This window comes from Myodes glareolus, chromosome 3 (assembly GCF_982192425.1).
Source record: "Myodes glareolus chromosome 3, mMyoGla1.1, whole genome shotgun sequence".
In the NCBI taxonomy this organism is placed as follows: Eukaryota; Metazoa; Chordata; class Mammalia; order Rodentia; family Cricetidae; genus Myodes; species Myodes glareolus.
In genome coordinates this window covers 888,990-915,844 of record NC_142028.1, presented here as the reverse complement: position 1 = coordinate 915,844, position 26,855 = coordinate 888,990, and the positions used below count along the sequence as shown (strand labels likewise).

The 26,855-nt window shown below is 34.7% G+C and overlaps 2 protein-coding genes across 4 annotated transcripts; both read right to left on the bottom strand.

The window, feature by feature from the left end:
• Positions 1-1,121: 1,121 nt before the first annotated feature.
• Positions 1,122-7,180, bottom strand: LOC125399492 (olfactory receptor 4C46-like). 2 transcript variants are annotated; one of them, XM_087903812.1, is made up of 2 exons: positions 7,169-7,180; positions 1,122-2,039 (listed from the first exon to the last, which is right to left on the bottom strand). In XM_087903812.1, exons 1-2 carry the CDS (start codon positions 7,178-7,180, stop codon positions 1,122-1,124), a joined length of 930 nt encoding a protein of 309 aa, XP_087759938.1. The 2 variants fall into 2 exon arrangements, with proteins under 2 accessions (XP_087759938.1, XP_085542067.2); XM_085685941.2 differs by lacking the exon at positions 7,169-7,180 and having other exon boundaries at positions 1,122-2,063.
• A 10,262-nt stretch (positions 7,181-17,442) lies between these two features.
• Positions 17,443-25,978, bottom strand: LOC125399494 (olfactory receptor 4C46-like). Of its 2 annotated transcripts, XM_048432909.2 has the most exons (2): positions 25,967-25,978; positions 17,443-18,360 (listed from the first exon to the last, which is right to left on the bottom strand). In XM_048432909.2, exons 1-2 carry the CDS (start codon positions 25,976-25,978, stop codon positions 17,443-17,445), a joined length of 930 nt encoding a protein of 309 aa, XP_048288866.2. The 2 variants fall into 2 exon arrangements, with proteins under 2 accessions (XP_048288866.2, XP_048288869.2); XM_048432912.2 differs by lacking the exon at positions 25,967-25,978 and having other exon boundaries at positions 17,443-18,372.
• Between the last annotated feature and the right edge of the window lie 877 nt (positions 25,979-26,855).

Below are 26,855 nucleotides of genomic sequence, written 5' to 3'. Positions count from 1 at the left end.
GGCCTTAGCCATAGTTGGTTGCTCCAATATTGCAAATGAGACTGGATGATTGTGCAGGTAGTCGGTTGTTTCTGTCATTTGTTGCTCATTTTGAAAGTTGCTTGACTGAACTTCCTGTTTACTCGAGTCATATTATTTTCCTTCTCGGTTCTTTAATGGTGTTGATGACTAGATAGTCATAGTTACTTTCCTCTCATGACTTGACCAATTTATTTATGATATAAAAATTAGACTCCTTAGGATAGGATAATTATTGAAACATTTATCATATGTTTCTTGCTTGATATTGTTTATGCTGGCTGTAAGTTTAATTTTTATACTTGATATTTTTTCTTATTGTATATAATTTTGTATTAGGCTTAGAACTCTCTTATATAAACAAAAGGGGGAGGTGCTATAGGAAATTCTTCAGCCAGTAAACTTTAAGTTACCGACCCACTTGAGAAAAGTCTCTTATGTTATGAATAACAATGTAAAGTATACAATGGAAAGAACAGGTCAGGCAAACTAGTTGTCATCTTTTCTAAGGACATTGTTCTCCTTTTATTTTCACTTCTGTCTCTAAATTTCTCATATTGACTCAGTTATGAGTTGTGTTTTGCACAGTACCATGTTTTTGGCATGGACACCAGAGCATCCCTTTTACACAATTCCTTTTTCATATATGTGTGTATGCATGCATGTGACTTTTCATTTAGCTTTATGTTTAAATATAAGCTAGTTTTAACTTTGTATGTTTGTGTATATGTGTATGAAATTAAAATTCGACTGCATGTATGTGTACATGTACCTAATATTTTTAAAAACAGCTTTAAAGAGCCACAATAGTTTTTCAGTCTTAACAGAATCTGAACATTGTTTCTCCTCTCAGACTAAGAAAGCAGTAAGTCTCAAATATTTTAGATTGATATGTATTTATAAGTGTTGATTAATATATGTAAACATATTACAATGTACTGTACATGTGATTCGATTCTGCTTTAAAATATGGTATTTTTTTCTACTTCCTTCAAGGCCAGCCCGTGAATTACAGCTCTTTTATTCTTCATGAGTTAAATGTTCTATATGAAGTCAGTCTAAAATGTACAATCAATCATATTCTGATTAGACTCACAATATACTTATTTGTCTCCTGCACGCATTTTCCTATTGAACAATCCCCTAATAGCATCTTTCATTTGAGCATTTCTCAAGGTATAGATTAAGGGGTTTAACATGGGAGTTATCATTGTGTAGAACACAGTAACTGCCTTATCAATACGTAAAGTAGTTGCAGGCCTCAGGTACACAAATATGCAGGGCACAAAGAATAAAACAACAACAGTGATGTGGGAAATGCAAGTGGAGAAGGCTTTGTGTCTACCTTCTGCACTGTGGTTTCTTAATGAGTACAGGATAACTGTGTAGGAGCCCAGAAGAAGGAGAAATGTGAATACACAGATAAACCCACTGTTGGCAGCAACAAAGAGCCCCAGAATGTGGGTGTCAGTGCAAACCAGTTCAAGCAAAGGGTTCAGATCACACATAAAGTGATCTATGACATTAGGGCCACAGAAAGGTAAATCAATAATGAACAGGATCTGTATGATTCCATGAAGAAACCCTCCCATCCATGACACCCCCACTAGTAGGTTACATACTGCTCGGTTCATGATGGTAACATAGTGCAGGGGCTTGCAGATGGCCACATAGCGATCATAAGCCATTACAGCAAGTAGGATAATTTCTGCTCCTCCAAAGAAATGCTCTCCAAAGACTTGGGTCATGCATCCATTGAATTGAATAGTCTTTTTTTCATGAAGTGAATCAAAAACCAGTTTAGGGTTATTGACAGAAGAATAGCAGGCATCAATAAAAGAGAGATAGGCAAGGAAAAAGTACATAGGGGACCTTACCATTTGATGGTATATGATGGTGAAAAGGATGAGCAAATTTCCAATCACAGAGATTATGTAGATAATCAAAAACACAACAAATACAATTTTCTGCATGTCTTTGTTCTGTGTGAGGCCCAGGAGAACAAACTCAGTCACATTCTTCTTTTCCATCTGTTTCATTGAAAAGTTAATCACCTTTTTTTGGCCAGGAAGAATAATTCATCATCAACTTCCTTTTACTTCTGCATTCTCATAATTAAGATTTAAATGTTACCCAGGGCCAGGCTGTGGTGGCGCACACCTTTAATCCCAGCACTTGGGAGGTAGAGGTACGCAGATCTTTGTGAGTTCGAGGCCAGCCTGGTCTACAAGTTCCAGGGCAAGCTCCAAAAGGTACTGCGAAACCCTGTCTTGAAAATTAAGAAAAAAACAAAACAAAACAAAACAAAAAAACAATTAAATGTTACTCAGGTATAAAATTTTGTGAATATTGTTGTTTGCTGTTTTCATATACAGAATACAACTCTTCATACTTTGTGTTACTCAAATTGACACCTGGATGACTGAATTAAGATAACTGCAAAGAATATGAAAAAGAAAACAAAACAAAAATAACTTTTGTAAATAATGCTAGAGGTGGAAAATTTCAAATATGTGGAGGATCAAAGTAGTAGGCACAAATATAAAGCTAAAGCTTTTTGTTTGTAATCTTATGAGATAAGGAACCTAAAATTGAAATTGAAAATATAACTTGAAATCTAACAAGTCATTGGGATAAGAGGAAACTCTGGGCACCAATTTAATAAACTGACTTTAATGCCTTGAAAGAAATAGAATTGAGTTCAGTTCTAAATCAAATTCAGAAAAGGAAGCTCAGATATTACACTATTTGTCTTTTTTATTTCATCACTTAATAAAGGTATTTTGCTTTACAAAAACAAATGCAAATAAATTATGATTCTATTTTTTCAAACAAATACCAGGGTAGTGAAAAATATTCATCTTTATTTACTTTTCCAAAATAAAATTTAATAAGAAATGAAACAACTCAATAATGGATATAAAGAAAGTCAGGGTAATAATCAAAACTACTTAGAAAATGGATAAAAGAGTTACTATAAAATAATATATAATAGTTGACAGTATAGAAGCTTGTAGAAGCTATAATAAAGTAATTCTTCTATGTACTCACATTGTTCCTCATTTACTTGAATACTTTTAATATCCATTGTAGCTGATGTAATTTATCTATTTTTGAGATAAGCAAATGAAGGATAGTACCATGTATAATTTCAGAGTCAATTTTAAATAAATTGATAAAACATACTCTCTCTTAGTGGTATTTTCCTATAGGCATTTCTTTATCCAATCCCAGTTAAAAATGAAATTGCTGATTAATATCATTTTTTCTATTTATATAGTTATCTTTATAATTATATAACATCATAAATAATCATATAACACATAATTATATAGCAATTTTATTGTTACCTAATATAAAATCAGAAAGTTCGTGTTTCCATGCTGGAAATTGGAAGAGAAATGATGACTTTGATTTTTTTTCTTAATTAATTTTGTCTGGAAATTTGTAACAGATATTATTATTAAAAGTCTTACAATTAAACTGCGAGATTATCATTTTATACAAATATAGGTTTATAATTTACCTTAAATGGGCTTCTGACACTTTGCTTCATTTTATGATTTCGGTGACAACATCTGTTGTAGCCCACAAGTATTATACAGTAAACGTACAGCTGACACTTCTACTTGACTATTCACAGGAAGTGTCTATGTATACTTCACCTGGAATAATGCATTTTTTTTTACAGAGCTACAGGCACATTTGTCTTTTGAATAAGTCATTGTCGAGTCTGTAAAAATCTTGTGAATTCATGGCATTTCTCCTTTCTGTAGTATCCCAGGAGTGTATAAACCTAACTTTTCCTGTAGGACAACCAGATACCTTACCCCACATACCATGAAGTCCTGAAAAGGTTTGAAAAGGATTCACCCAAGACTTGTTCCCATAGCCAAAATCTACATAAAACAGTCCCCACAAACTTTCTTTATTGATAGCAGTCATTGGTAAGAAAGGAGCCACATAGAGGTGGTATGTCTGCTCTAACAGCAGCCTCAGAAGGTATAATGTATTGGTCATCTGCTCTGAGTTAACAGGTTACTTATAGTCTGCTTTTACCCTTCACCTTGGTTTCAACTAACAGGATCATAGCTCAGAATATTAACTGTTTATACAGGGAAAATTAGATTAAGAGAGAAAAATTCTCACCTAGTCACAATGCTGGAGTCAAAAGCAGGGTCCTCAGAAGAGACTTCTTTTAAGTCACCCAGCTAGATGTTAATGCAAATCAAGCATGCCTGCAGGTTAGTATAGATTCCAATGCTGTATTCCAGTCACAGGAGAACTTCATAGCCCTGTCCTCTCTGAGACATAAGTTGTCTCCTTGCCATATCCACTAGTTTCTCGTTAGTCTGTAAAAATGCACACTTGACCTTATTTTACGCCTATATAAACTAAAACCTTAGTGGAGATCACCCAATCATTTTCAACCTTATGCCTTATTTCCTACCCTTACCCTCATGCTTTGCCCTTGTGCTTCTTCTTCTTCTTTTCACTTCTTTCTTCTTATGCCAAGGAATAAAGAAGCATGCAGGTACAAATTGCCTGAGTCAGTTAGTTTATGTTACACCTCAGATCCCATTCTCAAGCCGGCTTTCATTTGTTGTAGAAGTCTAAAACCTGTGGGAGTGCTGAAGCTAGTACTTAGTAGCTCTAGATAAACTATATTTGACCTCATATGCCAGTGAACATATAGATGATTCATGATATATTTACATTTCAAGTACTAAGAAATACATACTGCTGGATTCTTGAATTAGTTATTTTATCTTGGCCTAACTAAAGATCACTTTTCGCTAACAAAATTATAAAGAGGGGTACCAGAATTATCTTTTCTATATTGTTTTTATTGATCTAGATTTATTCTCCTCTCCCCTCCCTTCCTCCTCTTTCTCTTTCTACCCTCTTTTTCTCACCAAATAAGAACTATCAGAGCAGTGACCAGATATAACCATTCAAGAATTGAAAGGAACAAGTAAAATCATCTTTTCCTCCTTTCACTCCTCTCATTTTACATTCATTACCTCACACATCATGAAGCTGCTTCATCGTTTGTCTATAAAGTAAAACCTGCCTAGTAATTTCTTTTGAGAACTGGTTAAAATAGAAAAATATGCACAAAGGTAACAAGTATAAAGCTTGAAGTTATTTTTGTAAAGTTGTGTACACATAACAGATAAGCTTAAGTGGGTGGGCAAAAACATGAAGTAACGTTTGACCCTGTCATGAACTGAAGAAGAATCATCCCCAACCGTACTTTCTAAGAAGTCACAGAGCTGTCTCACAGTGAGTTGTCTGTGTTTGTGCTTAAAATCAAGAACTTAATGATAATGTAATTAATACTAATCTTTGAGTCTTATGAGTGAGAGGTCCAACTAAACATTTGTATTCTCATGATTTATCCTGATTATTAATGGAAATGTCAAAGGGCAAAATAATATCACATAAAATAGATAGGTGGGTCTTATCCATTGCTTTATTTCTTTTAGTTTTACAATACCTAATGATAATGATAAAACATTTATCTGTTAAATTTTAAAAATTATGATGAAGAGGAAAACCTCTGTGACTGTATTTGATGAAAATTGAGCGATGATTATTACATATGTGAAAAAAATCACAGTACTTAATAAGCACATTTGAAAAACATACCTTAACAGTTGGAAATTGTCTTGACCATAGTTGTAGGTTTTCTGTGTTCATAGCAATACCACCTTCAGTGAAACTTTTCTGAAAGAAAAGAAACTTTTTCTATGAAATATATGAATATATTTGCTAAGAAACTCCTAGATAACTTATTATCAAATAAGATTTTATTAAGGAAGTGTCTTCACAAGAAAATTCTTCCTCCATTCCCCCAAAATTAAAATTATTTCAGAGAAATCATGACCTATGATGCTTGTAGGGCACTCTAGAGAAATGATTTTTGTTTTCTGAGTCTGGTTCTGCTAGATAAGAGTTAGCAAATTTGCAAAATATCCAAATCGATCAACTCATGGTCAATCTTTCAGTAAGGCAATAGCTGTGCCCTACCTTAAAGAGTGTTTAAAGCTGTGTTCTTTCAGATTTCTGCAGTTTTATATCTGAGATTGTCTCACAGGAATTCATTGTCTCCTGTGATAGAAAGAACCTCTCTTAGAAGCTGGTGTTCTGGAAACCTTTATTTGACACTTGCCAGTTTTTAGCTGGGAACTGAATTTCCTGTACTTGAAAAGTTTATGTTTTTATTCCATATTTTTTATTTGAGTTTTTCTTGTTAAGACTCCACATACCAACAGCACTTTGCACAAAACCTGGATGTTGTCATATTTTATCAAGCCTTTCCTGTGTTTGCCACAGGAATCTCTAATACTGTGGCCACATATGTGCAACCAATTCCAGCTTTTCAGGTTGATGTGGAAGAACTCATTCTTTTTTTTTTTTTTTTTTTTTTTTTTTTAACAGTTTCCTAAATCTATAATTTACCATTACATGATTGACATTTTGGTATCTGATTCAAATGTAGATACTTTTTTTTTTTTTTTTAGTAAATTTTATTAAATTATAAAAGTTTCCATTTCCACCCCCCCTCCCAACACCCTCCCACTCCCCCTACTCCCCCTCCTCCTCCCTCTTCGTCCCCCAGGGCGGTCAGGGTTTCCTGCCCTGTGGGAAGTTCCAGTTCCTTCCCCCTCCCTCCAGGTCCAGGAAGGTGAGTGTCCAAACAGACTGGATCCCCAAAATCCATTATATGTAGAGGAAACAGGTCCCAGTGTCATAGTCAATGGCTTTTCAGAAAGACTTCGGGTCAGCCACAGTCAGAGAATCCGGCCAAATTCGGAGAGTCTGGTTAGATCACGTCCTCTTTCAGTCCCAGTCCAACTGGCCTTGGTAAACTCTCATCAGATCCGTTCCCTTGTATCAGTGGGTGATGGCATCCCTCGCAGTACTGACTTCGTTTTTCATGTTCTTCCTCCTTCTGCTCCTCATTTGGACCTCGGGGGGCTCAGTCCCGTGCTGCAATGTGGGTTTCCGACTGTATCGCCATCCTTCGTCAGATGCAGGATCTATGGTGATAAGCAAAATATACATCAGTATGGACATGGGCCACGGCCGATTCAGGCACCCACTCCTCTGTCCAGAGAGCAATCTGGGGGATCTCTCCTTGGACCTGGGATCCCATATATACTCAAGTCTCCTGTAAACCCTAAAATGGGTCCCTTAGTTGAAATATAATCTTCCCTGGTCCCTTGTTCATCCTTCCTCCCTCCTTCCCCATCCCAGGCCACCAAGCTTTCCCCTTTCTTCCCCTACTCCCTTCTCTCTAACCTTCTCCCCTTCCATCGACCCTCCCTCCCCCCCATGCACCCGAGGTTACCTGGGACTCTTGTCTATTTCCTACCTCCTGGTGGATAGCTAAATAATCTTCATCAGGTTCATCTGGAAGAACTCATTCTTATACAACAAGCTTCTAATCCTCCTGTCTCGCTAGAAAACTTTTTCTTTTTTATTTTCTTTCTTTTTCCTTTTTTTAATGATTTTTGAGACAAGCTTTCACTGTAGCTTTGGAGACTGTCCTAGAACTAGCTCTTTTAGACCAGGTTCGCCTCGAACTCAAATAGATCCACCTGCCTCTGCCTCCCAAGTGCTGGGATTAAAGGCCTGTACCACCAAGGCCCATCTTAGAAAACTGTCTCTAACAAAAAAACTGATACCAATTTTTGCCCATTTTAAGCTGATTATTTGAACAAAACATAATTAGTATAATGTTATATTTCAAATTTTTTAATTACCTCATCTGTGTATTTATCCTACGTTTTACAACTAGATAGAAAGATTTTGTTGGGCAAAATAATATGCAGCAAGAATTTTAGTGGCATAGATGGTGTTGATGTATGTGCAAAGCTGAATAGGAAATCCAAGATGAGAAACAATGTTGCAAATAGGTGTAGCTTCAAACACACACACAGAAAAACAAAACTAAGAGAAATGGCAATAATTTTATACCTGTTACTGTGAAGCTGTCTATTTTAATTACGTTTTTGAAATTTTAATTTTACCTGAAAAAGTAGTTTTATAGAATACATTTTGAGACCAATTGTGCAGTAGACAAACACCAGTAAATAAAGTAGGGTTTGAATTACTGATTTTTCCACCGTTCTTCACCCATTTGTGTCCTCTGACTGCGAATACTACAGAGCAAAACTGTTATATCAGAGATCAAGTATGGTCAGTTTAAGATCAAATATTTATGAAGAATTTCAAATGAAATGTACTTAGGAATAAATTTAGACATGCAGAATACTTGAATAAATAAATAGTACCCCAAACTCATATATAATTTCCGCTTTGTCAAATCTTATACTCTTATAGTTTACTTGTTATAATTATAAAACTGGCATTAAGACATCCCTATCACCTGAATTCTAGAATGTATTTGGACTTCACCGAGGTTATTGTTATTATCACAATTATAATTACCAATCTCTCTGTAGTCCAGAAAATAAAACAGACCACCACATTACATTTTATTTTCTGCTTCCTCTGTATGTCTTCTCTGATCATAATCATTTATCAGTTTTGTATGTTTTTGTTGTTGTTTAAGTCAATAAGAATCAGATACAATACTGTAGCTCTGTAGTAGAGTTTGAGGTCAGGTATTGTGATACCTCCAGAAGTTCTTTTATTGTACAGGATTGTTTTGACTATCCTGGGTATGTTGTTTTTCCATATGAAGTTGAGTAACATTTTTTCGAGGTCTGTGAAGAATTTTGATGGGCATTACATTGAATCTGTAGATTGCTTTTGGTGAGACTGCCATTTTTACTATGTTAATTCTACCTACCCAAGAGCATGGGAGATCTTTACACTTTTGTATTTCATCTTCAAATTCTTTCTTCAAAGATTTAAAGTTCTTGTCATACAAGTCTTCTATGTGTTTGATTAGAGTTACTCTGAGATATTTTATGCTATTTGTGCCTATTGTGAAGGATGATGTTTCTCTGATTTCTTTCCAACCCTTTTATCATCTGTGTATAGGAGAGCTACAGTACTGAAAACAACCTGGTATTGGCATAAAAGCAGACAGGAGGCCCAATGGACCCAAATCGAAGACCTGGACATTAATCCACACACCTCCAAACAACTGATTTTTGACAAAGAAGAAAAAAATATCAAACGGAAAAAAGAAAGCATATTTAACAAATGGTGCTGGCATAACTGAATATCAATATATAGAAGAATGAAAATAGATCCATATGTATCACCATGCACAAAACTCAAGTCCAAATATATCAAAGATCTCAATGTAAAGCCAGCCACACTTAACCTCATAGAAGATAAAGTGGGAAGTACACTTTTGAGAGCATTGCCACAGGAGACCACTGTCTAAATATAACCCAGTAGCACAGACACTGAGAGAAACAATTAATAAATGGGACCTCCTGAAACTGAGAAACTTCTGTAAAGCAAAGAATACAGTCAATAGACAAAATGACAGCCTACAGAATGGGAAAAGATCCTCACTATCCCCACATCAGATAGAGGTCTGATCTCCAAAATATACGAAGAACTCAAGAAATTTGTCATCAAAAGAACAAATAATCCAATAAAAAATGGAGTACAGATTTAAACAGAGAACTCTCCACAGAGGAATCTACAATGGCTGAAAGACATGTAAGGAAATGTTCAACATCCTTAGTCATCAGAGAAATGAAAATCAAAACAGCGCTGAGATTCCATCTTACCTGAGCAAGATTTTCCCAGTGACTAATATGAAGTGACCTTCTTTGTCTCTTTTGACTGATTTTAGCTTGAAGTCTATTTTGTTAGATATTAGGATAGCTACACCAGCTTTTTTCTTAGGTCCATTTGATTGGTATCGCTTTTCCCAACCCTTTACTCTGAGACAATGTCTGTCTTTGAGGTTAAAATTTGTTTCTTGTATACAGAAGCGGGATGGATTTTGTTTTCTTACCTAATCTGTTAGTTTGTGCTTTTTATCAGTGAGGTTAGTCCATTTATATAAAGGGATGGTGTAGGAGTTCCTTCTGTTTATGTGATGCTTTCATTGGTTAATCAATAAAGAAAGTGCTTCTCCTGATAGGGCAGAACTTAGGTAGGCAGAGTTGACAGAACTGAATGCTGGGAAGAAGGGCAAAATGGGAGACACCATGGATCTCCTGCCTGAGACAGACACTGGTTAGAATCTTGCTGGTAAGCCACAGTCACATGGCAATACTAATAAAAGTTAATACTTTCTTTCATAACTTTAAATTTGGAAATTTTCAAATAAGGTAGTCTAAAATTTAAATCTTGTTTTTATGGCTTTCAGTCAGGAAAAAAAAATTAAGTTGATATAGATGACTGAGTGAGTACCTAGTGGTTTCACTTTTATCATACTTTCCATACAGCAAAAATTTTCTTCTAATTTTCATTAAAGCTTGGTTTAATTATCTTCATCATAAGTACACTCACAATTCTCATTTTCATGTCTTTTAATACATTTTTTATCTTAAATCTATGTGTGTTGATTTTACTTCATCATATGCTCCAAAACCTATTTTTTTAATGTCTGTTTGATGCATACAAGGGTATCTTTGTGTGTGCATATAACAATACAGGCACAGGTACCCAATGTTATGACTTTTTCTCTTTAACTTCATTATACTTTTTGAGAAAGAGGTTTCCCTGAATCTCAGTCTCAACTATTCAGCTAGGCTTACCGACCATTAAGCTTTGGATATAATCATGTCTCTATCTCCCTAACATTAAGTTTATAGTCATGCTGTGCCATTCCTGGCTTTTCATATGGGAGCTAGGTATTTTACCTCAAATTCTCACACTGTACAGTGAGTAACTTATCAAATGAACAGTCTCCAAAGACCAAGATTTTATTTTACATATTATTGAAGATATTTGTATTATTTATTATTGTCTTTTATAGGTTTTTTTTTTTTTGCTTACTGATGGTAGAAGATTAGGAAGAAACTAAAATAATACCATTTTAAACAAGAGGCCAAAAAAGAAATCTTACTGAATAAGAGACATTATAGGTGTGGAGATAATTCAATGCCCACAGTAATGACAATACTATACTGTGAGAGAACATGAAATATTCTTAGCAATGCACTGCTTAAGTCAAATTCAAATTTTAATAAAGTATTTTCTAAAAACATCATCATTTTAATTAGAAACCTTCTCTTTATGACCTTCTTTAAGAGATCTATACATATTTTCCTACTCATATTAACACTCACAATGTGTTTCCAAAAATTCTGATAATACAGACAGACATACTGGCTCATGCTTTTAATTTCACCACTGAAGAGGCACAAGCAGAGCTACGTCTGTGAACACTAAACCATGTGGGGAATGTGAAATTTCAGGCCAAACAGGGCTATGTAACTGAGCCTGTCTCAAGAAAAAATTCATTAAATAAATATAACACCTAAAATAAACATATTAAATAAGCAGAGTTTTATTGTTCCAACACTAAAACAATTTTAATGAATCCAATAACATCTAAACAAAATCATACAGAAATTAAAATAGAGAGCTAACAATCATAAATAAAATTTAATCTTTAAGCTGGTATAAATAAGAACATAAAAATGCCTATTAATAATTACTTCTCAGCTAAACTTTTAATCACCTTTTTTTCTGAAATATCATTACCAGTGCCCACAAGTGGACATTTGAAATTAAAAATATAAAATCATGCTTAAATTAAATGTATGATTGAAAAGAATAGATCTGTTTGGATCCTATGTTGTAGTCACAGTAATATTTTATCTTATAGCTTAATTTCCTACATTGGAATCACAGCTTCATGAGGCAATTGTTCAACCAGTATCAGATCAGAACAGAAATTAAAGACACAAGCATCACCAACATAATATAAAAAATGGAAGACAGAATCTCAGGATTTGAAGATATGAGAATAAATAGATATATCCGTGATAGAAAATGTTAAATTCAAAATTTTTCTAACACAAAATATCAATGAATGCCATAAAAAAACAAACTTAAGAATAAAAGGGATAATAAAATAATAAAAGGAAGAGAATACTAACTCAAAGTTAAAGAAAATGTATTCAGTATAATCATAGGAAAAAAAAACTTTCTCCACATAAATAAAGGCAAGACTTCGGAGAGGTGGTGATATACCACCTTTAATCAGAACACTCAGGAGGCAGAGGCGGGGGATCTCTGTGTGCTCAAGGCCAGCCTGGTCTACAAGAGCTAGTTCCAGGACAAGTTACCAAAGCTAGAGAGAAGCCCTATCTGGACAGCTTACTCTTTTAAATTTTTAAAAAGAAATGCAAACTATACCTTTTGATTTTACATACCAATTCTAATTCCTACTCCTTCCCCTCCTCTCATTCCCTCTCTTATTGCCCCTACCAAACACCCCATCCATGCCTCAGAGAGGGTAAGACACACAGCTTTGAGAAAGAGCCAAGCCCCTCCTGACTATATCTAGGCTGAGTGGGTATCCATCGAAAGTCAAAGGCAGTTTGCATTGGTATAGATTCATGTATATTGATACAGATTCAAATTATACTGAATATCTCCCTATTTTTGTCTATAATATTTGTATACCTAGCAAAGTTATTTTATCATATTGGATGCATGCATGCTTCTAACTCTGCTTAAAACATATTGTATAGTTATACAATTTTAGGATATATTTATCATATTGCAATATATATTTTTATCTCTGATCAAGATGCTTATACATTGTTTACATTGTTCTCATTTGTTGCACAGTTGTTTAAAGATTGTTTACTATTCTAATATGAAGTCTTAGTTTTTCAGCTATATAGGTATGAAGAATTATAGATCAATATTCATCCTTTTATCATATTTATAGTTAGACTAATCAGGTTCCTTAGATACATAGAGATATTCACAGATGCGTAATCTACAAGCACTTCACAGAGCTCTAGAATGTTGCATTTAAATAACTTAGGGTTCTTTTGACTTGAGACACTATTGCTCTTTGCAGCACCAATCTATTCCTGAGAGAATGTTGAGCGCTGAAAACACTCCACTTGGAAATAGTATGCTTCTTGGCAAAATTGGCTTTCGGACAAGGAATTGCCCACGCATTGATCACTGACAAAATGCACAATGTCTGGACAGGACAATCATGATACAAGAAAAAAAAAAGACTCTTGAATCTTGCCAAGACAGGACAAGATGATTTTGAAAATTTTTCTGCCCCTGAAAATGGTCTGTCAGTTATGGTAGGCCTTAGCCAAAGTTGTTTGCTCCATTGTTGCATATGAGACTTTCTGTGATTGCTCAGGTAGCCAGTTGTCTCTGTCATTTGTTGCACATTTTGGAAGTTGCTTACTCAAGTCATTATTTCCCTTCTTGGGTCTCTGATGGGGTTGAAGACTAGATAGTCATAGTTACTTCCCTCTCATTACTTGGCCAAGTTATTTATAATACAAGAATTAGACCACTTAGAATAGGATAATCATTGAATCACTTATCACATGTTTCTTGCTTGATATTGTTTATCTTGTTGTAATTCTAATTTTTACACTTCATATTTGTTCTTATTGTATATAATTTTGTATTAGGCTTAGAACTCTCCTATTTAAACAAAAGAGGGATGTGCTATAGGAAATCCTTCAGGCAGTAGCCTTTAAATTTTCTGTCCATTTGTGAGTGGCCTCTTTTTCTATAAATGCCAGTGTAAAGTGTGTGCTCCTTCTTTCACTTCTGGCTGCTGGATTTGGTTGCTGTTCCTCATTCCAGCAGAGGACTGTGATCTGTGAGTCTACCCCTAAATAAATAATCCTTTATTATACTCAATTCTTAGATAGAATGGGATTTCTTTTTAGTGTCTGTCTTCAATCTCCCTTCCTTCCCTTCCCATCTCTCTTCTACAACACCTTTTTAATAAAACTTCACACCCAATCTCTGTCCAAATGGCATATTTGTCTGTCCCTTAACATCCGTGGATTGGACCTCACCCAGATGCAATGGGACCTGCAAAGGTCCCAACTTGCTCTGTAATCCTTCATTGGTGCTCTGAACTCTACAGTCTCACCCTTGCTGCTGAGGAACACTGAGAATTCTGTAACCTGTAACTCTTCTATACTTTTCCAACTCAAAATTGTTGGAATTCTACACCCAACATCGACACTACCAAAAGGTCCCCCACTCCACTTCTGGCCATGAGTACAGATTAGTACTGGCTGTGAAAAGAACCAGTAATGGTCAACTGTTTGTCTCTCAAGCTTAAAGCCCCTCTGGTGCCTGACCCAAAATGATTACATAAAGGTTTATCTTTTGCCCCCTCATATCCATGGTCCCTGGACCTTATAAGTAACGACCTAAGGCCAGTATGAGCCACAGTCCATAGGAAACTTCTCAGGAGCTGGAGTTCAGTATCTTGGAATTTCTTCTTTTCTACTTAGTCATAGAAACTGAGCCTCCACACTCAGATATCAAACTGCCTAGCTTCCTATCATCCACTAACATTCTACCACTGATTGGTGGTCGGAAGTGTGGCCTCTACTCTTTGTTCCTTCTCTATATTGATCTGCTGAAGATCTCCAGGAGTAGACATTAGAAAACTGTAATCAACTGCCTGGTTGCCCAGGGCAAGGTATGCTGGTATTTCTCAACGCTCCTAAGCCACTAAATCTTCTGAAGTATTGCAGGCCCTGTTGATAATTGAAGACAACAAATTTGCACTGAAGTCCCTGCCATCAGTGACCTTGGGGGACCCTGGGGAATGACTGTCTAGATAGCCAAGTAAATTCTCTATCATTTTTAAATCAATAACTTGGGTATAATTTAATCCTTCTCAAAATTTCTGATATAGTTTAATGGTTGAGAGGTTTGCGAGTTTAAAGGGGACAACCTCAAAATCAGATTTCAGTATAACTTCTTACCAAGTTTAAATGAAAGGTATTTAAGATGCAAAGGTCAAGATACTTTGTTATAACAATGTTTTATAGTTCAAAAGTTGTTTTAGTTTATAAAATGCAAGCTATTAAGCTGTGTACCTGTAAGTTATAAAGATCTGAGAATAAGAATGTTTCATATTATCATAGTATAAAAATGTTTTAAGTTATACAAAAGAAAATAAACAGATATCACTCTCATTAAGCTGCCATCCATAGTTTTAATATTAACCAATAACATTCTGTTAAGCTACTGATTTAGCTCTGACAGTGTACTATCACTATTATTCTTCAAGATCAAGATTTTCAATTCTCTTTTGACTTTCTAAAGACAGTTTTCATTGTGCAAATACATCTGTCACAATCATTTCTGAAATGAGTATACTGTTGTTTCTACAAAACAAATTTTAGTACAGATTATAAACAAGAAAAATGCTAATGTGCCTAAAATTTATATTTTCATAGACTCAAATAACTCTTGTAAGTTCCAGAGAGCTGAATTAGAGAACTCACTCCAAACAGATGAGATGTACCTCTTTTTCAATTGCAAGGCCTTAAGTGTTCTAAGCCTCAGCACCTCCCCCTTATTCTGACACCCTCCTACTCAATCACCAGTACCTAAAGAAATTATTTTTCTTAATAAATCAACCTTCTCCTCTGTTCTGCCAACTACTCTCCAGGTCAAAGAGACACTAGACAATTCCACAGAGCTTGGACTGCAGTGAAGCATTCATTAACCCCAGAATGTGGCCAGCATCTCAGTTTTCTCAAGTTCCCCAAGATGTTGACACCCACAAATCAGCAAGAAACAGTGTTGAGTCCTCATCCCCTTAACCTGCCATGCCTAATTCCTTACCTTTTCAATAAAGAGAAGAAGTGAGGAATGTTAGTATTCAGGCACACCCTGGCACAGCAGGTTAGACCCTGCATTTACCTCTATAGAAAATGGAACCTGTTCCTTTAAGAGAATCTGAATCCACTCCCAGTCTCTTTGGCTTCTTCTGGGGGCTAATCTCTCTCTCTCTCTCTCTCTCTCTCTCTCTCTCTCTCTCTCTCTCCTCAGTAGAAGAACCTGCAGGTGTCTACCTGAAGAATTTAAATACACATTCTAGGGAAACTATTATGGCAAGCTCTGAGGGAATGGGCCTACTAGACAATACTGTAAAACAAGACCATGTATTTGAAAGAGAACAAGAATGACTATAATGGGAGACTTTTGTAGATGCTGGAGATTATTTTTTCTATGTATTCCTTGTATTGGTTAAGAAAGAAACTGTCTTGGCCCGTTGATAGGGCAAAATTTAGATTGGCAGGGAAGAAAGAACTGAATGCTGGGAAGAAGGGTAGAGTCAGCGACAAGTCATGGATCCTCCGCCAGAGATAGATATGCTGAAACTTCGGTGGTAGGCTATGACCTCGTGATGATGCACAGATTAATGGAGATGGGTTAAATTAAGATGTAGGAGTTAGCCAACAAGAAGCTAGAGCTAATGGGCCAAGCAGTGATTTAAATAATACAGTTTCTGTGTGATTAATTTGGTTCTTAGCAGCTAGGACACACAAGCGGCCTTCCTCCAACATTTTGTCAAAGAGTAAATAATGTAATTACAATATCAAAATGAAAAAAGTTAATTCAAAACATTTAAAGAAAATAGTTTATGTAAATCACTCCCACAACCTTAATTTTTTTCTAAAACAATAACTATACTCTACTTCAAACAATAAGGATAGTATAACCCAGGTGTACTACATTTCAAAGAACTTCATAATTTATTCAATTTATCTAGAAATATGTGTGAACATAATGGAACCAACATCAAGCTATGTAGAATCAGCTTTAACAGTGAAGACTCACTAGAACAAAAACATTCATTTAATGTCATTACTTAGGTAGTGATAAGGTCTGTGTTTATGTATTTGTTTGTGACTTGGCTATAAAAGAGGAGGCTACAGTGAGTAAATTACAAATTTCGATAACTCCCTCATGTAAAGATGATGAAGGAGAGTTTCAAGGATCAATGAAATAGGTAGTGCCATTTGTCATGTAAACCCTATTATTCAACCTGGCAGAGATTGGATGACCTATTTTGACAAAAACTTTGAGAAAGATAGCTTTGACCAAGAAGATGAACCATGAATTTTTCTGTTATAAAATTTTACTCTTAGTGGAAACTTACAGAAGAAAAATATCACAATACCAGGAAATATTAATGAAAGATTTTTTAATGGAGTTTAGGTGGAAGGTGTCAATTGCAAATCTCAACTTCAAAAGGCATAGATTGTACAGAGTAATTTATTAGTGCTGAATGGGCATTAGAAACAGCAAATGAGTGTTTTAATAGTAGTGCCACTATAACCTAGAATGGGTTGGTTTCTCCATTCTATGGTATTTTTTTTCTGCATCCTTCAAGGCCATCTCATAAATTACAGCTATTTTATTCTTCATGATTTAAATGTTCTATATCAAGTCAGTCTAAAATGTACACTCAACCATTTTCAAATTTGAATCAAAACATATTCATTTGGCTTCTGAGTGTATTTTTCTATTGAACAATCCCCTAATAGCATCTTTCATTTGAGCATTTCTCAAGGTATAGATTAAAGGGTTTAACATGGGAGTTATCATTGTGTAGAACACAGCAACTACCTTATCAATAGGTAAAGTAGTTGCAGGTCTCAAGTACTCAAATATACAAGGTACAAAGAAAAAGCCAGCCACTGTGATGTGGGAAATACAAGTGGAAAAGGCTTTGCGTCTCCCTTCTGCACTATGGTTTCTTAATGAGTACAGAATAACTGCATAGGAGCCCAGAAGAAGGATAAATAGTAATAGACAGATAAACCCACTGTTGGCAGCAACAAAGAGCCCCAGAATGTGGGTATCAGTACAAACCAGTTCAAGCAAAGGGTTCAGATCACACATAAAGTGATCTATGACATTAGGGCCACAGAAAGGTAAATCAATAACGAACAGAATCTGTATGATTCCGTGAAGAAACCCTCCCATCCATGACACCCCCACTAGCAGGTTACATACTACTCGGTTCATGATGGTTGCATAGTGCAGGGGCTTGCAGATGGCCACGTAGCGATCATAAGCCATCATAATAAGCAGGATGATTTCAGCACCTGCAAAGAAATGCTCTCCAAAAACTTGGGTCATGCATCCATTGAATTGAATAGTCTTTTTTTCATGAAGTGAATCAAAAATCAGTTTAGGGTTATTGACAGAAGAATAGCAGGCATCAATAAAAGAGAGATAGGCAAGGAAGAAGTACATAGGGGACCTTACCATTTGATGGTATATGATGGTGAACAGAATGAGCAAATTCCCAAACACAGAGACTATGTATATAATCAAAAACACAACAAATACAATTATCTGCATGTTTTGGTTCTGTGTGAGTCCAAGAAGAACAAACTCGGTCACATTCCTCTTATCCATCTGTTTTATTGGAAATTTAAGCACTTTTTTTGGTTAGGAAAAATGATGCATCATCAATTTCATTTAAATACTACTCAGGCATAAAATTTTGTGAATACTGTTGTTGCTGCTTTCACATACAGATACAGGTCTTCATTCTTTGTGTTACTCAAATTGACTCCCTGATAACTGGATTAAGATGACTGCAAAGAATATAAAAAGCAAAGCAAAACAAAAACAACTTTTGTAAATAATGCTGGAAATGGAGAGTTTCAAATAAGTAGAGGATCTAAGTAATGGTCACCAAAGCTAAAGTGTTTTGTTTTTAATCTTATGAGACAAGGAACCATAAAAGGCGATTGAAAATATAACTTGAAAACTAACAAGTCGCTGGGAATATAGGAAATCCCGGGCACCAATATAATTAATTGACTTTAGTGCCTTGGAGGCAATAGAATTGAGTTCAGTTCTAAATAAAATCCAGTGAAGGAAGCTCAGGTATTAATATTTGTCATGTTTTCCTTTCATCATTTAATAAAGGTATTTTCCTTTACAAAAAACAAATACAGATGTATTTTAAATACAGATAAATTTTAAATCATACAGATGATTCTATCTTTTTTAAACAAATTACCAGGATCTGGAAAAAATATTTATCTTTTTTTCTTTTTCAAAATAAATATTAGTAAGAAAGTAAAACAACTCAATAGTGGTCATGAAGAAAGTCAGAGTAATAATCAAAACTACTTAATAAAGGAATAAATGAGTCACTATAAAATAATGTACAATCATTGACAGTATATATGAATCCTTTGTAAAAGGTATAAGAATGTATTCTATGTACTGCACATTATTCCTCATTTCCTTGAATATTTTTAAAACTCTGTGTAGCTGCTGTGATTTGTCTATTTTCGAGATAAGAAAATGTTTGATAGGACCATGTATAAGTTCAAGGCCAATATTAAATAAATTGACAAAACATACTGTCTCATAGTAGAAGTTTCTTACGGGTATTTTCTTACTCAATCCCAGTTGTAAATGAAATTGGTGATTAATATCATTATTTTTTCTGCAATTTATTTAGTTATTTTTATAATTACATAACATAATTGTATAAGAGTTTTATTTTTACATAATATAAAACCAGAAAGTTAGTGCTTTTATGCTGGTAATCATGAGGAAAATAATGATTTTGATTTTTTCTTGTTTAAATTTGTCTGGCAAATTTTTAACAGATATTATTATTAAAAGTCTTACCGTTTTGGAGTTGGACAATGGCTCTGTCCTTCTCTAAATCTAAGCATGTTGTTAAAAGAAAAATTCAGACTTTATGTCTCACGTCAAAAGCTGTCTGGTATGGGACAAAAAGAAGAAATAATTTAGAAAAAAATTTACTTTTCTTCATACCTAATTTTGTCTCTATCTTTTAATGAACAAATATGCCTATGTATGTCTATATAACTAATGTTTAAGTTTTCCACAATGAACAAAGTATTTTCCTGCAGTAACCATTGAAGTTTTCAGGAAGAAGATGGGGCCCCACAACAACAACTCCACTTGGTTGATATGACATCATGATTCTAAAGCCAGCTCTATATATTCATACACACACACATATAAATGTATATGTTTTGATTACCTGTCTTTATGAGTCAAATTCCCTTTTCTTGATGATCCTATTGGATAGTTACTTTTCCTTCTGTCAGCATCCAAACATCTAGGATCTCTTGAATTTTTGAAGATGTGTATTTTCCTGTAAAGAGAAGACCAGAATCCTGCTCTGACCCTATATGGTTTCCTTATTATCTATATGGTTGTCACCATTCTGGATGAGCTGTCATTTCTCTTTCTCAAGAGGTTTCTCCTTTCCAAACCGAATCTTTATTAATTTTGATGGTATCCATAGCTTTTCTTCTCCTGTGTAAACAAGAGCAAAACTCCTTCCCCAATGTAGTACATCTCCTGGCTTCCATTGTGAGGTCAATACATCCTTGAAAAACACTGGCTGTTTTAATTCAGAAGATTTTTCTATTATCCAATGTCTCTCTGCTGCTGTTGTTCCTTTCTCATTAGCGTTAAGAAAATTCAAGGTTAATAAAGCATTATGTAATCTTTTCCGGGGGTATTTTCCATTCCTTTCTGTTTGTTTTACATATTCTTTATAGTTCAATTTGATCTTTCTACAACTGCCTATCCTATAGAATTATGTGGTATACCTGTAATATGCTTTATATTATAATAAGCAAAAACTATTTCATTTTCTTAGAGATATATGCTGGACCATTATATGTCCTTATTTGAACAAGTATACCCATGATGGCCATAACTTCTAGTAAATGTGATTACAGAATCAAAAAAAGTCTTACCGTAAAACTCCATAATTGTCATTTCATACAAATATTGGTTTATAATTTGTGGGTTTCTAACAGTTTTATTTATTTCATATGACATGAGTGACAACATCTGTTGTGAGCTCACAAGTATTTTACAGTAAATATACAGCTGACACTTCTACATGACTATCCACAGGAAGTGGATATGTGTACTTCACCTGGAGTAATCCATTTTTGGCAGAGCTACAGCAATGCTTGTCTTTCGAATAAGTCACTGTCAAGTCTGTAAAAAATTTTGTGAATCATGACATTTCTCCCTTCTGTACTACCCCAGGAGTGTATAAACCTGACTTCTCCTGTAGGGCAACCAAAATATCTCCCCACACACCGGTGATATCCTGAAAAGGTTTGGAAAGGATTCAGTCAAGTCTATTCTCATAGCAAAAATCTACATAAATACAGTCCCCACAAACTTTCTTTATTGACAGTAGTCACTGATAAGTTAGGAGCCTCAGGAAGGTGTAATCTACTGGTCTTCTGCTCTGACTTAACAAGTTACAAATATTCTGCATTAACCTTTAAATTGGTTTCAATTAACAGGATTATAGCTCAGGAAATTAAGTCTTTATACAAGGCAAAGGCCTAAATTTGAAAATTAGCCTCAGAGAGAAAAATTCTCACCTGGGCACCCTGTTGGAGTCAAAAGCTGTGTCCTCAGAAGAGACTCCTTTGTTAATGCAAATCAAGCCTGCCTGCAGGTTAGAATAGCTACCTATGCTGCATTTCCAGTTACAGGGTAACTTCACAGCCATGTCCTCTCTGAGACATAAGGTGTCTCCTTGTCAGATTCACTAGTTTCTTGTAAGTCTGTGAAATTGCATACTTGATGGAAGTGTTATCAACTAGGGAATTGTTAACTTGTTTGTATGCCTTTATAATCTAAAAGCTTTGTGGAGATAACCCCCTTTTTTCAACCTTATGTCTTATCCCCTCCTTACCCTTAGGCCTTATGCCCTTGTGCTTCTTTTTGTTCCCCCCTTCTTTCTTCTTATCCCAAGGAATAAAGAATCATGCTGGTCCAATGTGCCTGAGTAAGTTAGTTTGTTCTACACCGCAGATCCCATTCCCAAGCCAATTTTCACTTGCTGTAGAATTCTGAAGCCTGTGGGACTGCTGAAGCTGGTACTCAGTAACTCTGAATAAACTATATTTGATCTCTTATGTCAGTGAACATATAGATGACTCATGTTATATTTACATTACAGGTACTAAGAAATACATGCTGCTGGATTCTTGAAATTGTTATTTTATCTTGGCCTAACTAAAGATCACTTTTCTCTAACATGATTATAAAGAGAGGCCCCTGAATTCTCTTTTTTATATTGCTTGTATTGATCCATATATTTTCTCCTCTCCCCTCCATCCCTCCCCTCTCCCTTTCTACCCTCTTTTTCTAACCTACTAAGAACTATTACAGCAGTGACCAGACATAACCATTTAAGAACTGAAAGGGGAAGTAAGAAGCCAGCTTTCCCTCCTTTCACTCCTCTCATTTTACATTCATTACCTCTCACTTCATGAAGCTGCTTCATCATCTGTCTATAAAGTGAAACCTGCCTTATAATTTATTGTGAGAATTGGTTAAAATAGAAAAACATTCACAAAGGTAACAAGTATAAAGCTTCAAGTTAGTTTTGTAAAGTTGTGTGTACATAACAAAAAATGTTAAATGGGTGGGCAAAATCATGAAGAAACATTTGACACTGTCATGAACTGAAGAAGAATCATCCCCAACTGTACTTTCTAAAAAGCCACAAAGATGGGTCTTACAGTGATTTGTCTGTGTTTGTGCTCATAATCAAGAACTTAATAATAAAGCAATTAATACTAATCTTTGAGACTTATGAGTGAGAGGTCCAACAAAACATTTGTAGTCTCATGATTTATTCTGATTATTAAAGAAAGTGTCAAAGGACAAAATAATATGTCATAAGATAGATAGGTGGGTCTTATCCATTCCTTTATTTCTGTTAGTTTCACAATACCTAATGATAATGATAAAACATTTATCTGTTAAATTTTAAATATTATGATGAAGAGGAAAACCTCTGTGACTGTATTTGATGAACATTGAGAGATGATTTTTCCCATATGTAAAAAAAATCACAGTACTTAATAAGCATATTTGAAAAACATACCTTAACAGTTGGTAGATATCTTGACCATAGTTGTGAGTGTTCAGTGTTCACATCAATACCACCTTCAGTGAAACTTTCCTTAGAGAAAAGAAACTTCTCATATTCTATGAAATATATGAATACATTTGCCAAGAAACTCCTAGATAACTTACTATCAAATAGGCCTGTGTTAAGGAAGTGTCTTCACAAGAAAATTCTCTCTCCATTCCCTCCAAATTAAAATTATTTCAGAGAAATCATGATCTTTGATGCATGTAGTGCACGCTAGAGAAATGATTTTTGTATTCTGATTTTGGTTCTCCTAGATAGGCTGTAGCAAAGTTGTAAAACATCCAACTGGATCCATTCCTGGTCAGTCTTTCAGTGAGGAAACAGCTGTGTCCAACCTATAAAGAGTGTTTACAGCTGTATGCTTTCTGATTTCTGCAGTTTTATATCTGAGACTTGTCTCACAGGAATTCATTATCTCCTGTGATATGAATAACTCTTAAAGTCTGGTGTCCTGGAAATCTATTTGACACATACCTGTTTTTTCAGCTGAGAACTGAGTTTCCTGTTTTTGAAAAGTTTATTTTTTTCCATTTTATTTATTTTATCTTTTCTTGTCAAGAATCTATAAACCAGTAGCACTTAGCACAGAACCTGGATGTTGCCATTTTTTACCAAGACTGTTCTGTCTCTGCCACAGCCTCAAATCACACCCTAGTGCTGGGGTCACACACATGTGCAACCACTTTCAGCTTTTCGGGGTCATGTGGAACTCATTCTTATACTACAAGCTTCTAAGCCTCCTATCCTTCTACAAAACTTTTTCTAACATAACTGATACTGATTTTTGTCTATTTTTAACTGATTATTTGAATAAGGCATTAACATAATCCCATTTTTTAAATTGTATTTTCATTACCTTGCCTATGTATATATCCTATGTCTTACAGCTAGATACAAAGATTTCTTTGGTCAATATAATAAGCAGTAAGAATTTTAAAGCCATAGGTAATGTTGATGTGCAACAGTGAATAGGAAATCCAAGATCAGAAACAATGTTGAAAATAGCTGTGACTTCAAAAACATACACAGAAAATCAGAGTTATGAAAAATTGTAATGATTTTATGACCATCGCTGTAAAGCTCTCAATTTTAATTACATGCTTGAACATTTTGATGTTACATGAAAAAGTAGTTTTACAAAATCTATTTTAATTTGAGACCAATTGTGCATTAGATAAACACCAGTAAAGTCTGTCTACCCAGTAAAGCAGGGTTCATTTTCCTGATTATTTCCACCACTCACCATCCACTTTTGACCTATGACTGGGAATACTTTAGGACAAAACTGTTATATCAGAGACCAAGTATGGTCAGTTAAATTTCAAATGCTGATGAAGAATTTCAAATGAAATGTACTTAGGGATAAATTTAGACATGCAGAAAACTTGAAGGAATAAATTGTTCCCAAAACTCACATACTATTTACCCTTTGTCAAAACTTACACTCTCATAGTTCACTTGTTATAATTCTAAAACTGGCATTAAGACAGCGCTATGAACTGAACTCTAGAATATATTTGAACTTTACCAGGTTTTTATTATTATCACAATTATAATTACCAGACTCTCTGTAGTTCAGAAAATGAACCAGAACACCATACATTTTATTTTCTGCTTTTCCTGTTGGTCTTAAATCAAATTAGATATTGATTGGTTTCTCCCACAAGTAGTTGCACCAGGATATCTTTCAGTGTAGGAGGTTTAATGTTTACCTTTCTACTTGGTAGCATCTAGAGTTCATTCCAATATCATGAACATTTGTCCATAGGGTTGAAGACCCTAGAAAGCCATCAGCTCAGCTTCTCAGGTTTTAACAAGTTGTGTAGGCACTGTCTTCAGCAATAGGACCTTACCTTCCATTTGATTTGTGGAGAGCAACCAATAACCTTGACTATTAGTGGAGAATGCTTCTTTTGACCACCCAGACCGAATAAACACACAGATTATTAAATCACACAGAAACTATCTTAATTAAAACACTGTTTTACCAGTATCTTAGACATATTCATTACTAGCTCTTACATTTTAAGTCAACCCATTTCTATTAATCTGTGTCTGAGCATGAGGCTATATCTTACTAGTAAGTAGCTGACACTTGTCTCCTTCAGTGGCTACATGGCATCACTTTGACTCTACGTACTCTCTCTCTCTCTCTCTCTCTCTCTATATATATATATATATATATATATATATATATATATATATATATATATTTGTAAATCCTGCCCTCCATTACTCTGTTAAGCCATTAGACAAAACAACTTTAATTAACCAATAAATGCAACACATATACAGAATGACATCCCACATTATTTGGCAATAGCTTGGGATGCTTAGGTGTACAAATGAAACCCCTTAGAAAAACAATTAATTAGATGTATACCATGTTGTTCCTGGAAGCTTTATTAGGTGACAAGAATCAATCAGTTATAGTTCTACATTCCCATTATTTGATGATTTCATTTAGTTCACCTTCATATATATGTATATTTTAGGAGGTATATTCTATATTACATTACAAACAACCACTCAAATGGCCTTTAGATTTTTTTCTTCCTTCTTATTCCTCTCTACCATCTCCCTTCTCATTTGACCCTTCCTTGTTTCTATTTCTCCTTCCTAGGGATATAAATTTGCCCCTGTCTTTCAGCCCCGTATTCTCTACCTATCCTCGGTGGTTACACTGATTCTAGCTTTCTTTTCAATAACTTAAGTGCTAATATTCACATACAAGCAAATGCATATTATCTTTCTGGATCTGAGTTACCACACTCAGGATGACTTTTCTTCTAATTGCATCCATTTACCTAAAAGATTTTGTATTTAATTTTAAAAAAGCTAAGTAATATTCAGTTCTGGAAATTTACTATGTATTTTCCTTTCCATTCAACTGTTGACAGACATCCAGTTTCTGGCTTTTACAGATACAAAGGTAACAAACATGGTTGCAGGAATGTCTTATAGTAGTATGTATCTAAGAGTAGTTTATCTGGATGTTGAGGTAGATCTAAGCCAAGCTTGCTGAGAAGCCACCACTCTGATTTCCATGGTTGCTGTATAAATTTTCAGTCTCACCTGCAATGTATGAGTATTCTCATTACTCTACATTTTTGTCAGCATGAGTTTACATTTGTTTAATTGATCTAGGCCATCTTGACTGGTATAAAATGGAATCTCAAAAAAGTTTCATTTGCATTTCCATATAACTAAGGGTGCTAAACATTTTTAAGTTCTTCTTTGATATTTGAATTTCTTCTTTTGAGAATTCTCTATATAAATTTGTACCAAATTTTTAATTGGATTATTTTCTTGATACCCAGATTTTAGTTCTTTTTATATTTTTGGAAAGTAGAAATCCATCAGATATGAAATTGACAAACATCTTTTCCCATTTTGTGGCCTGATTCTATGTCTGAATGACACTGTGCATTGCTGTACAAAAGCTTTTCAGTTTCATGAGGTCCAATTTATCAATTGTTTAGCTGCAAAACAGTGGTATATTCAGAAGTATTTTCTTGATCCAAAAAGTTGAAGTCTATCCCTAACATTCTCTTCTATCAGGTTGAGTATAGCTGATTCATATTATGTCGTTGATCTAATTGGAATTGAGCTCTGTATAGGTTGATAATTATGGATTTAATCGCGTTATTCTAAATTCAGACATTTGTTATTTAAGTTTTTTTTCTAGGAACATAATTGAACATATGTCCTTGTAGTGTACTTAAGCATGGTTTGAGTATATACTGAAGAGTGCTATTGCTGGGTCCTGAGGTAGGTCGATTACCAATTTTCTAAGAAACTGCCGTACTAATTACCAGAGTGGTTGTACAAGTTTGCATTCCTACCTACAATGGAGGAGTATTTCCCTTACTCCATATCCATTCCAGCATTAGCTGTCATTGTTGTTTTTGATCTCAGCCATTCT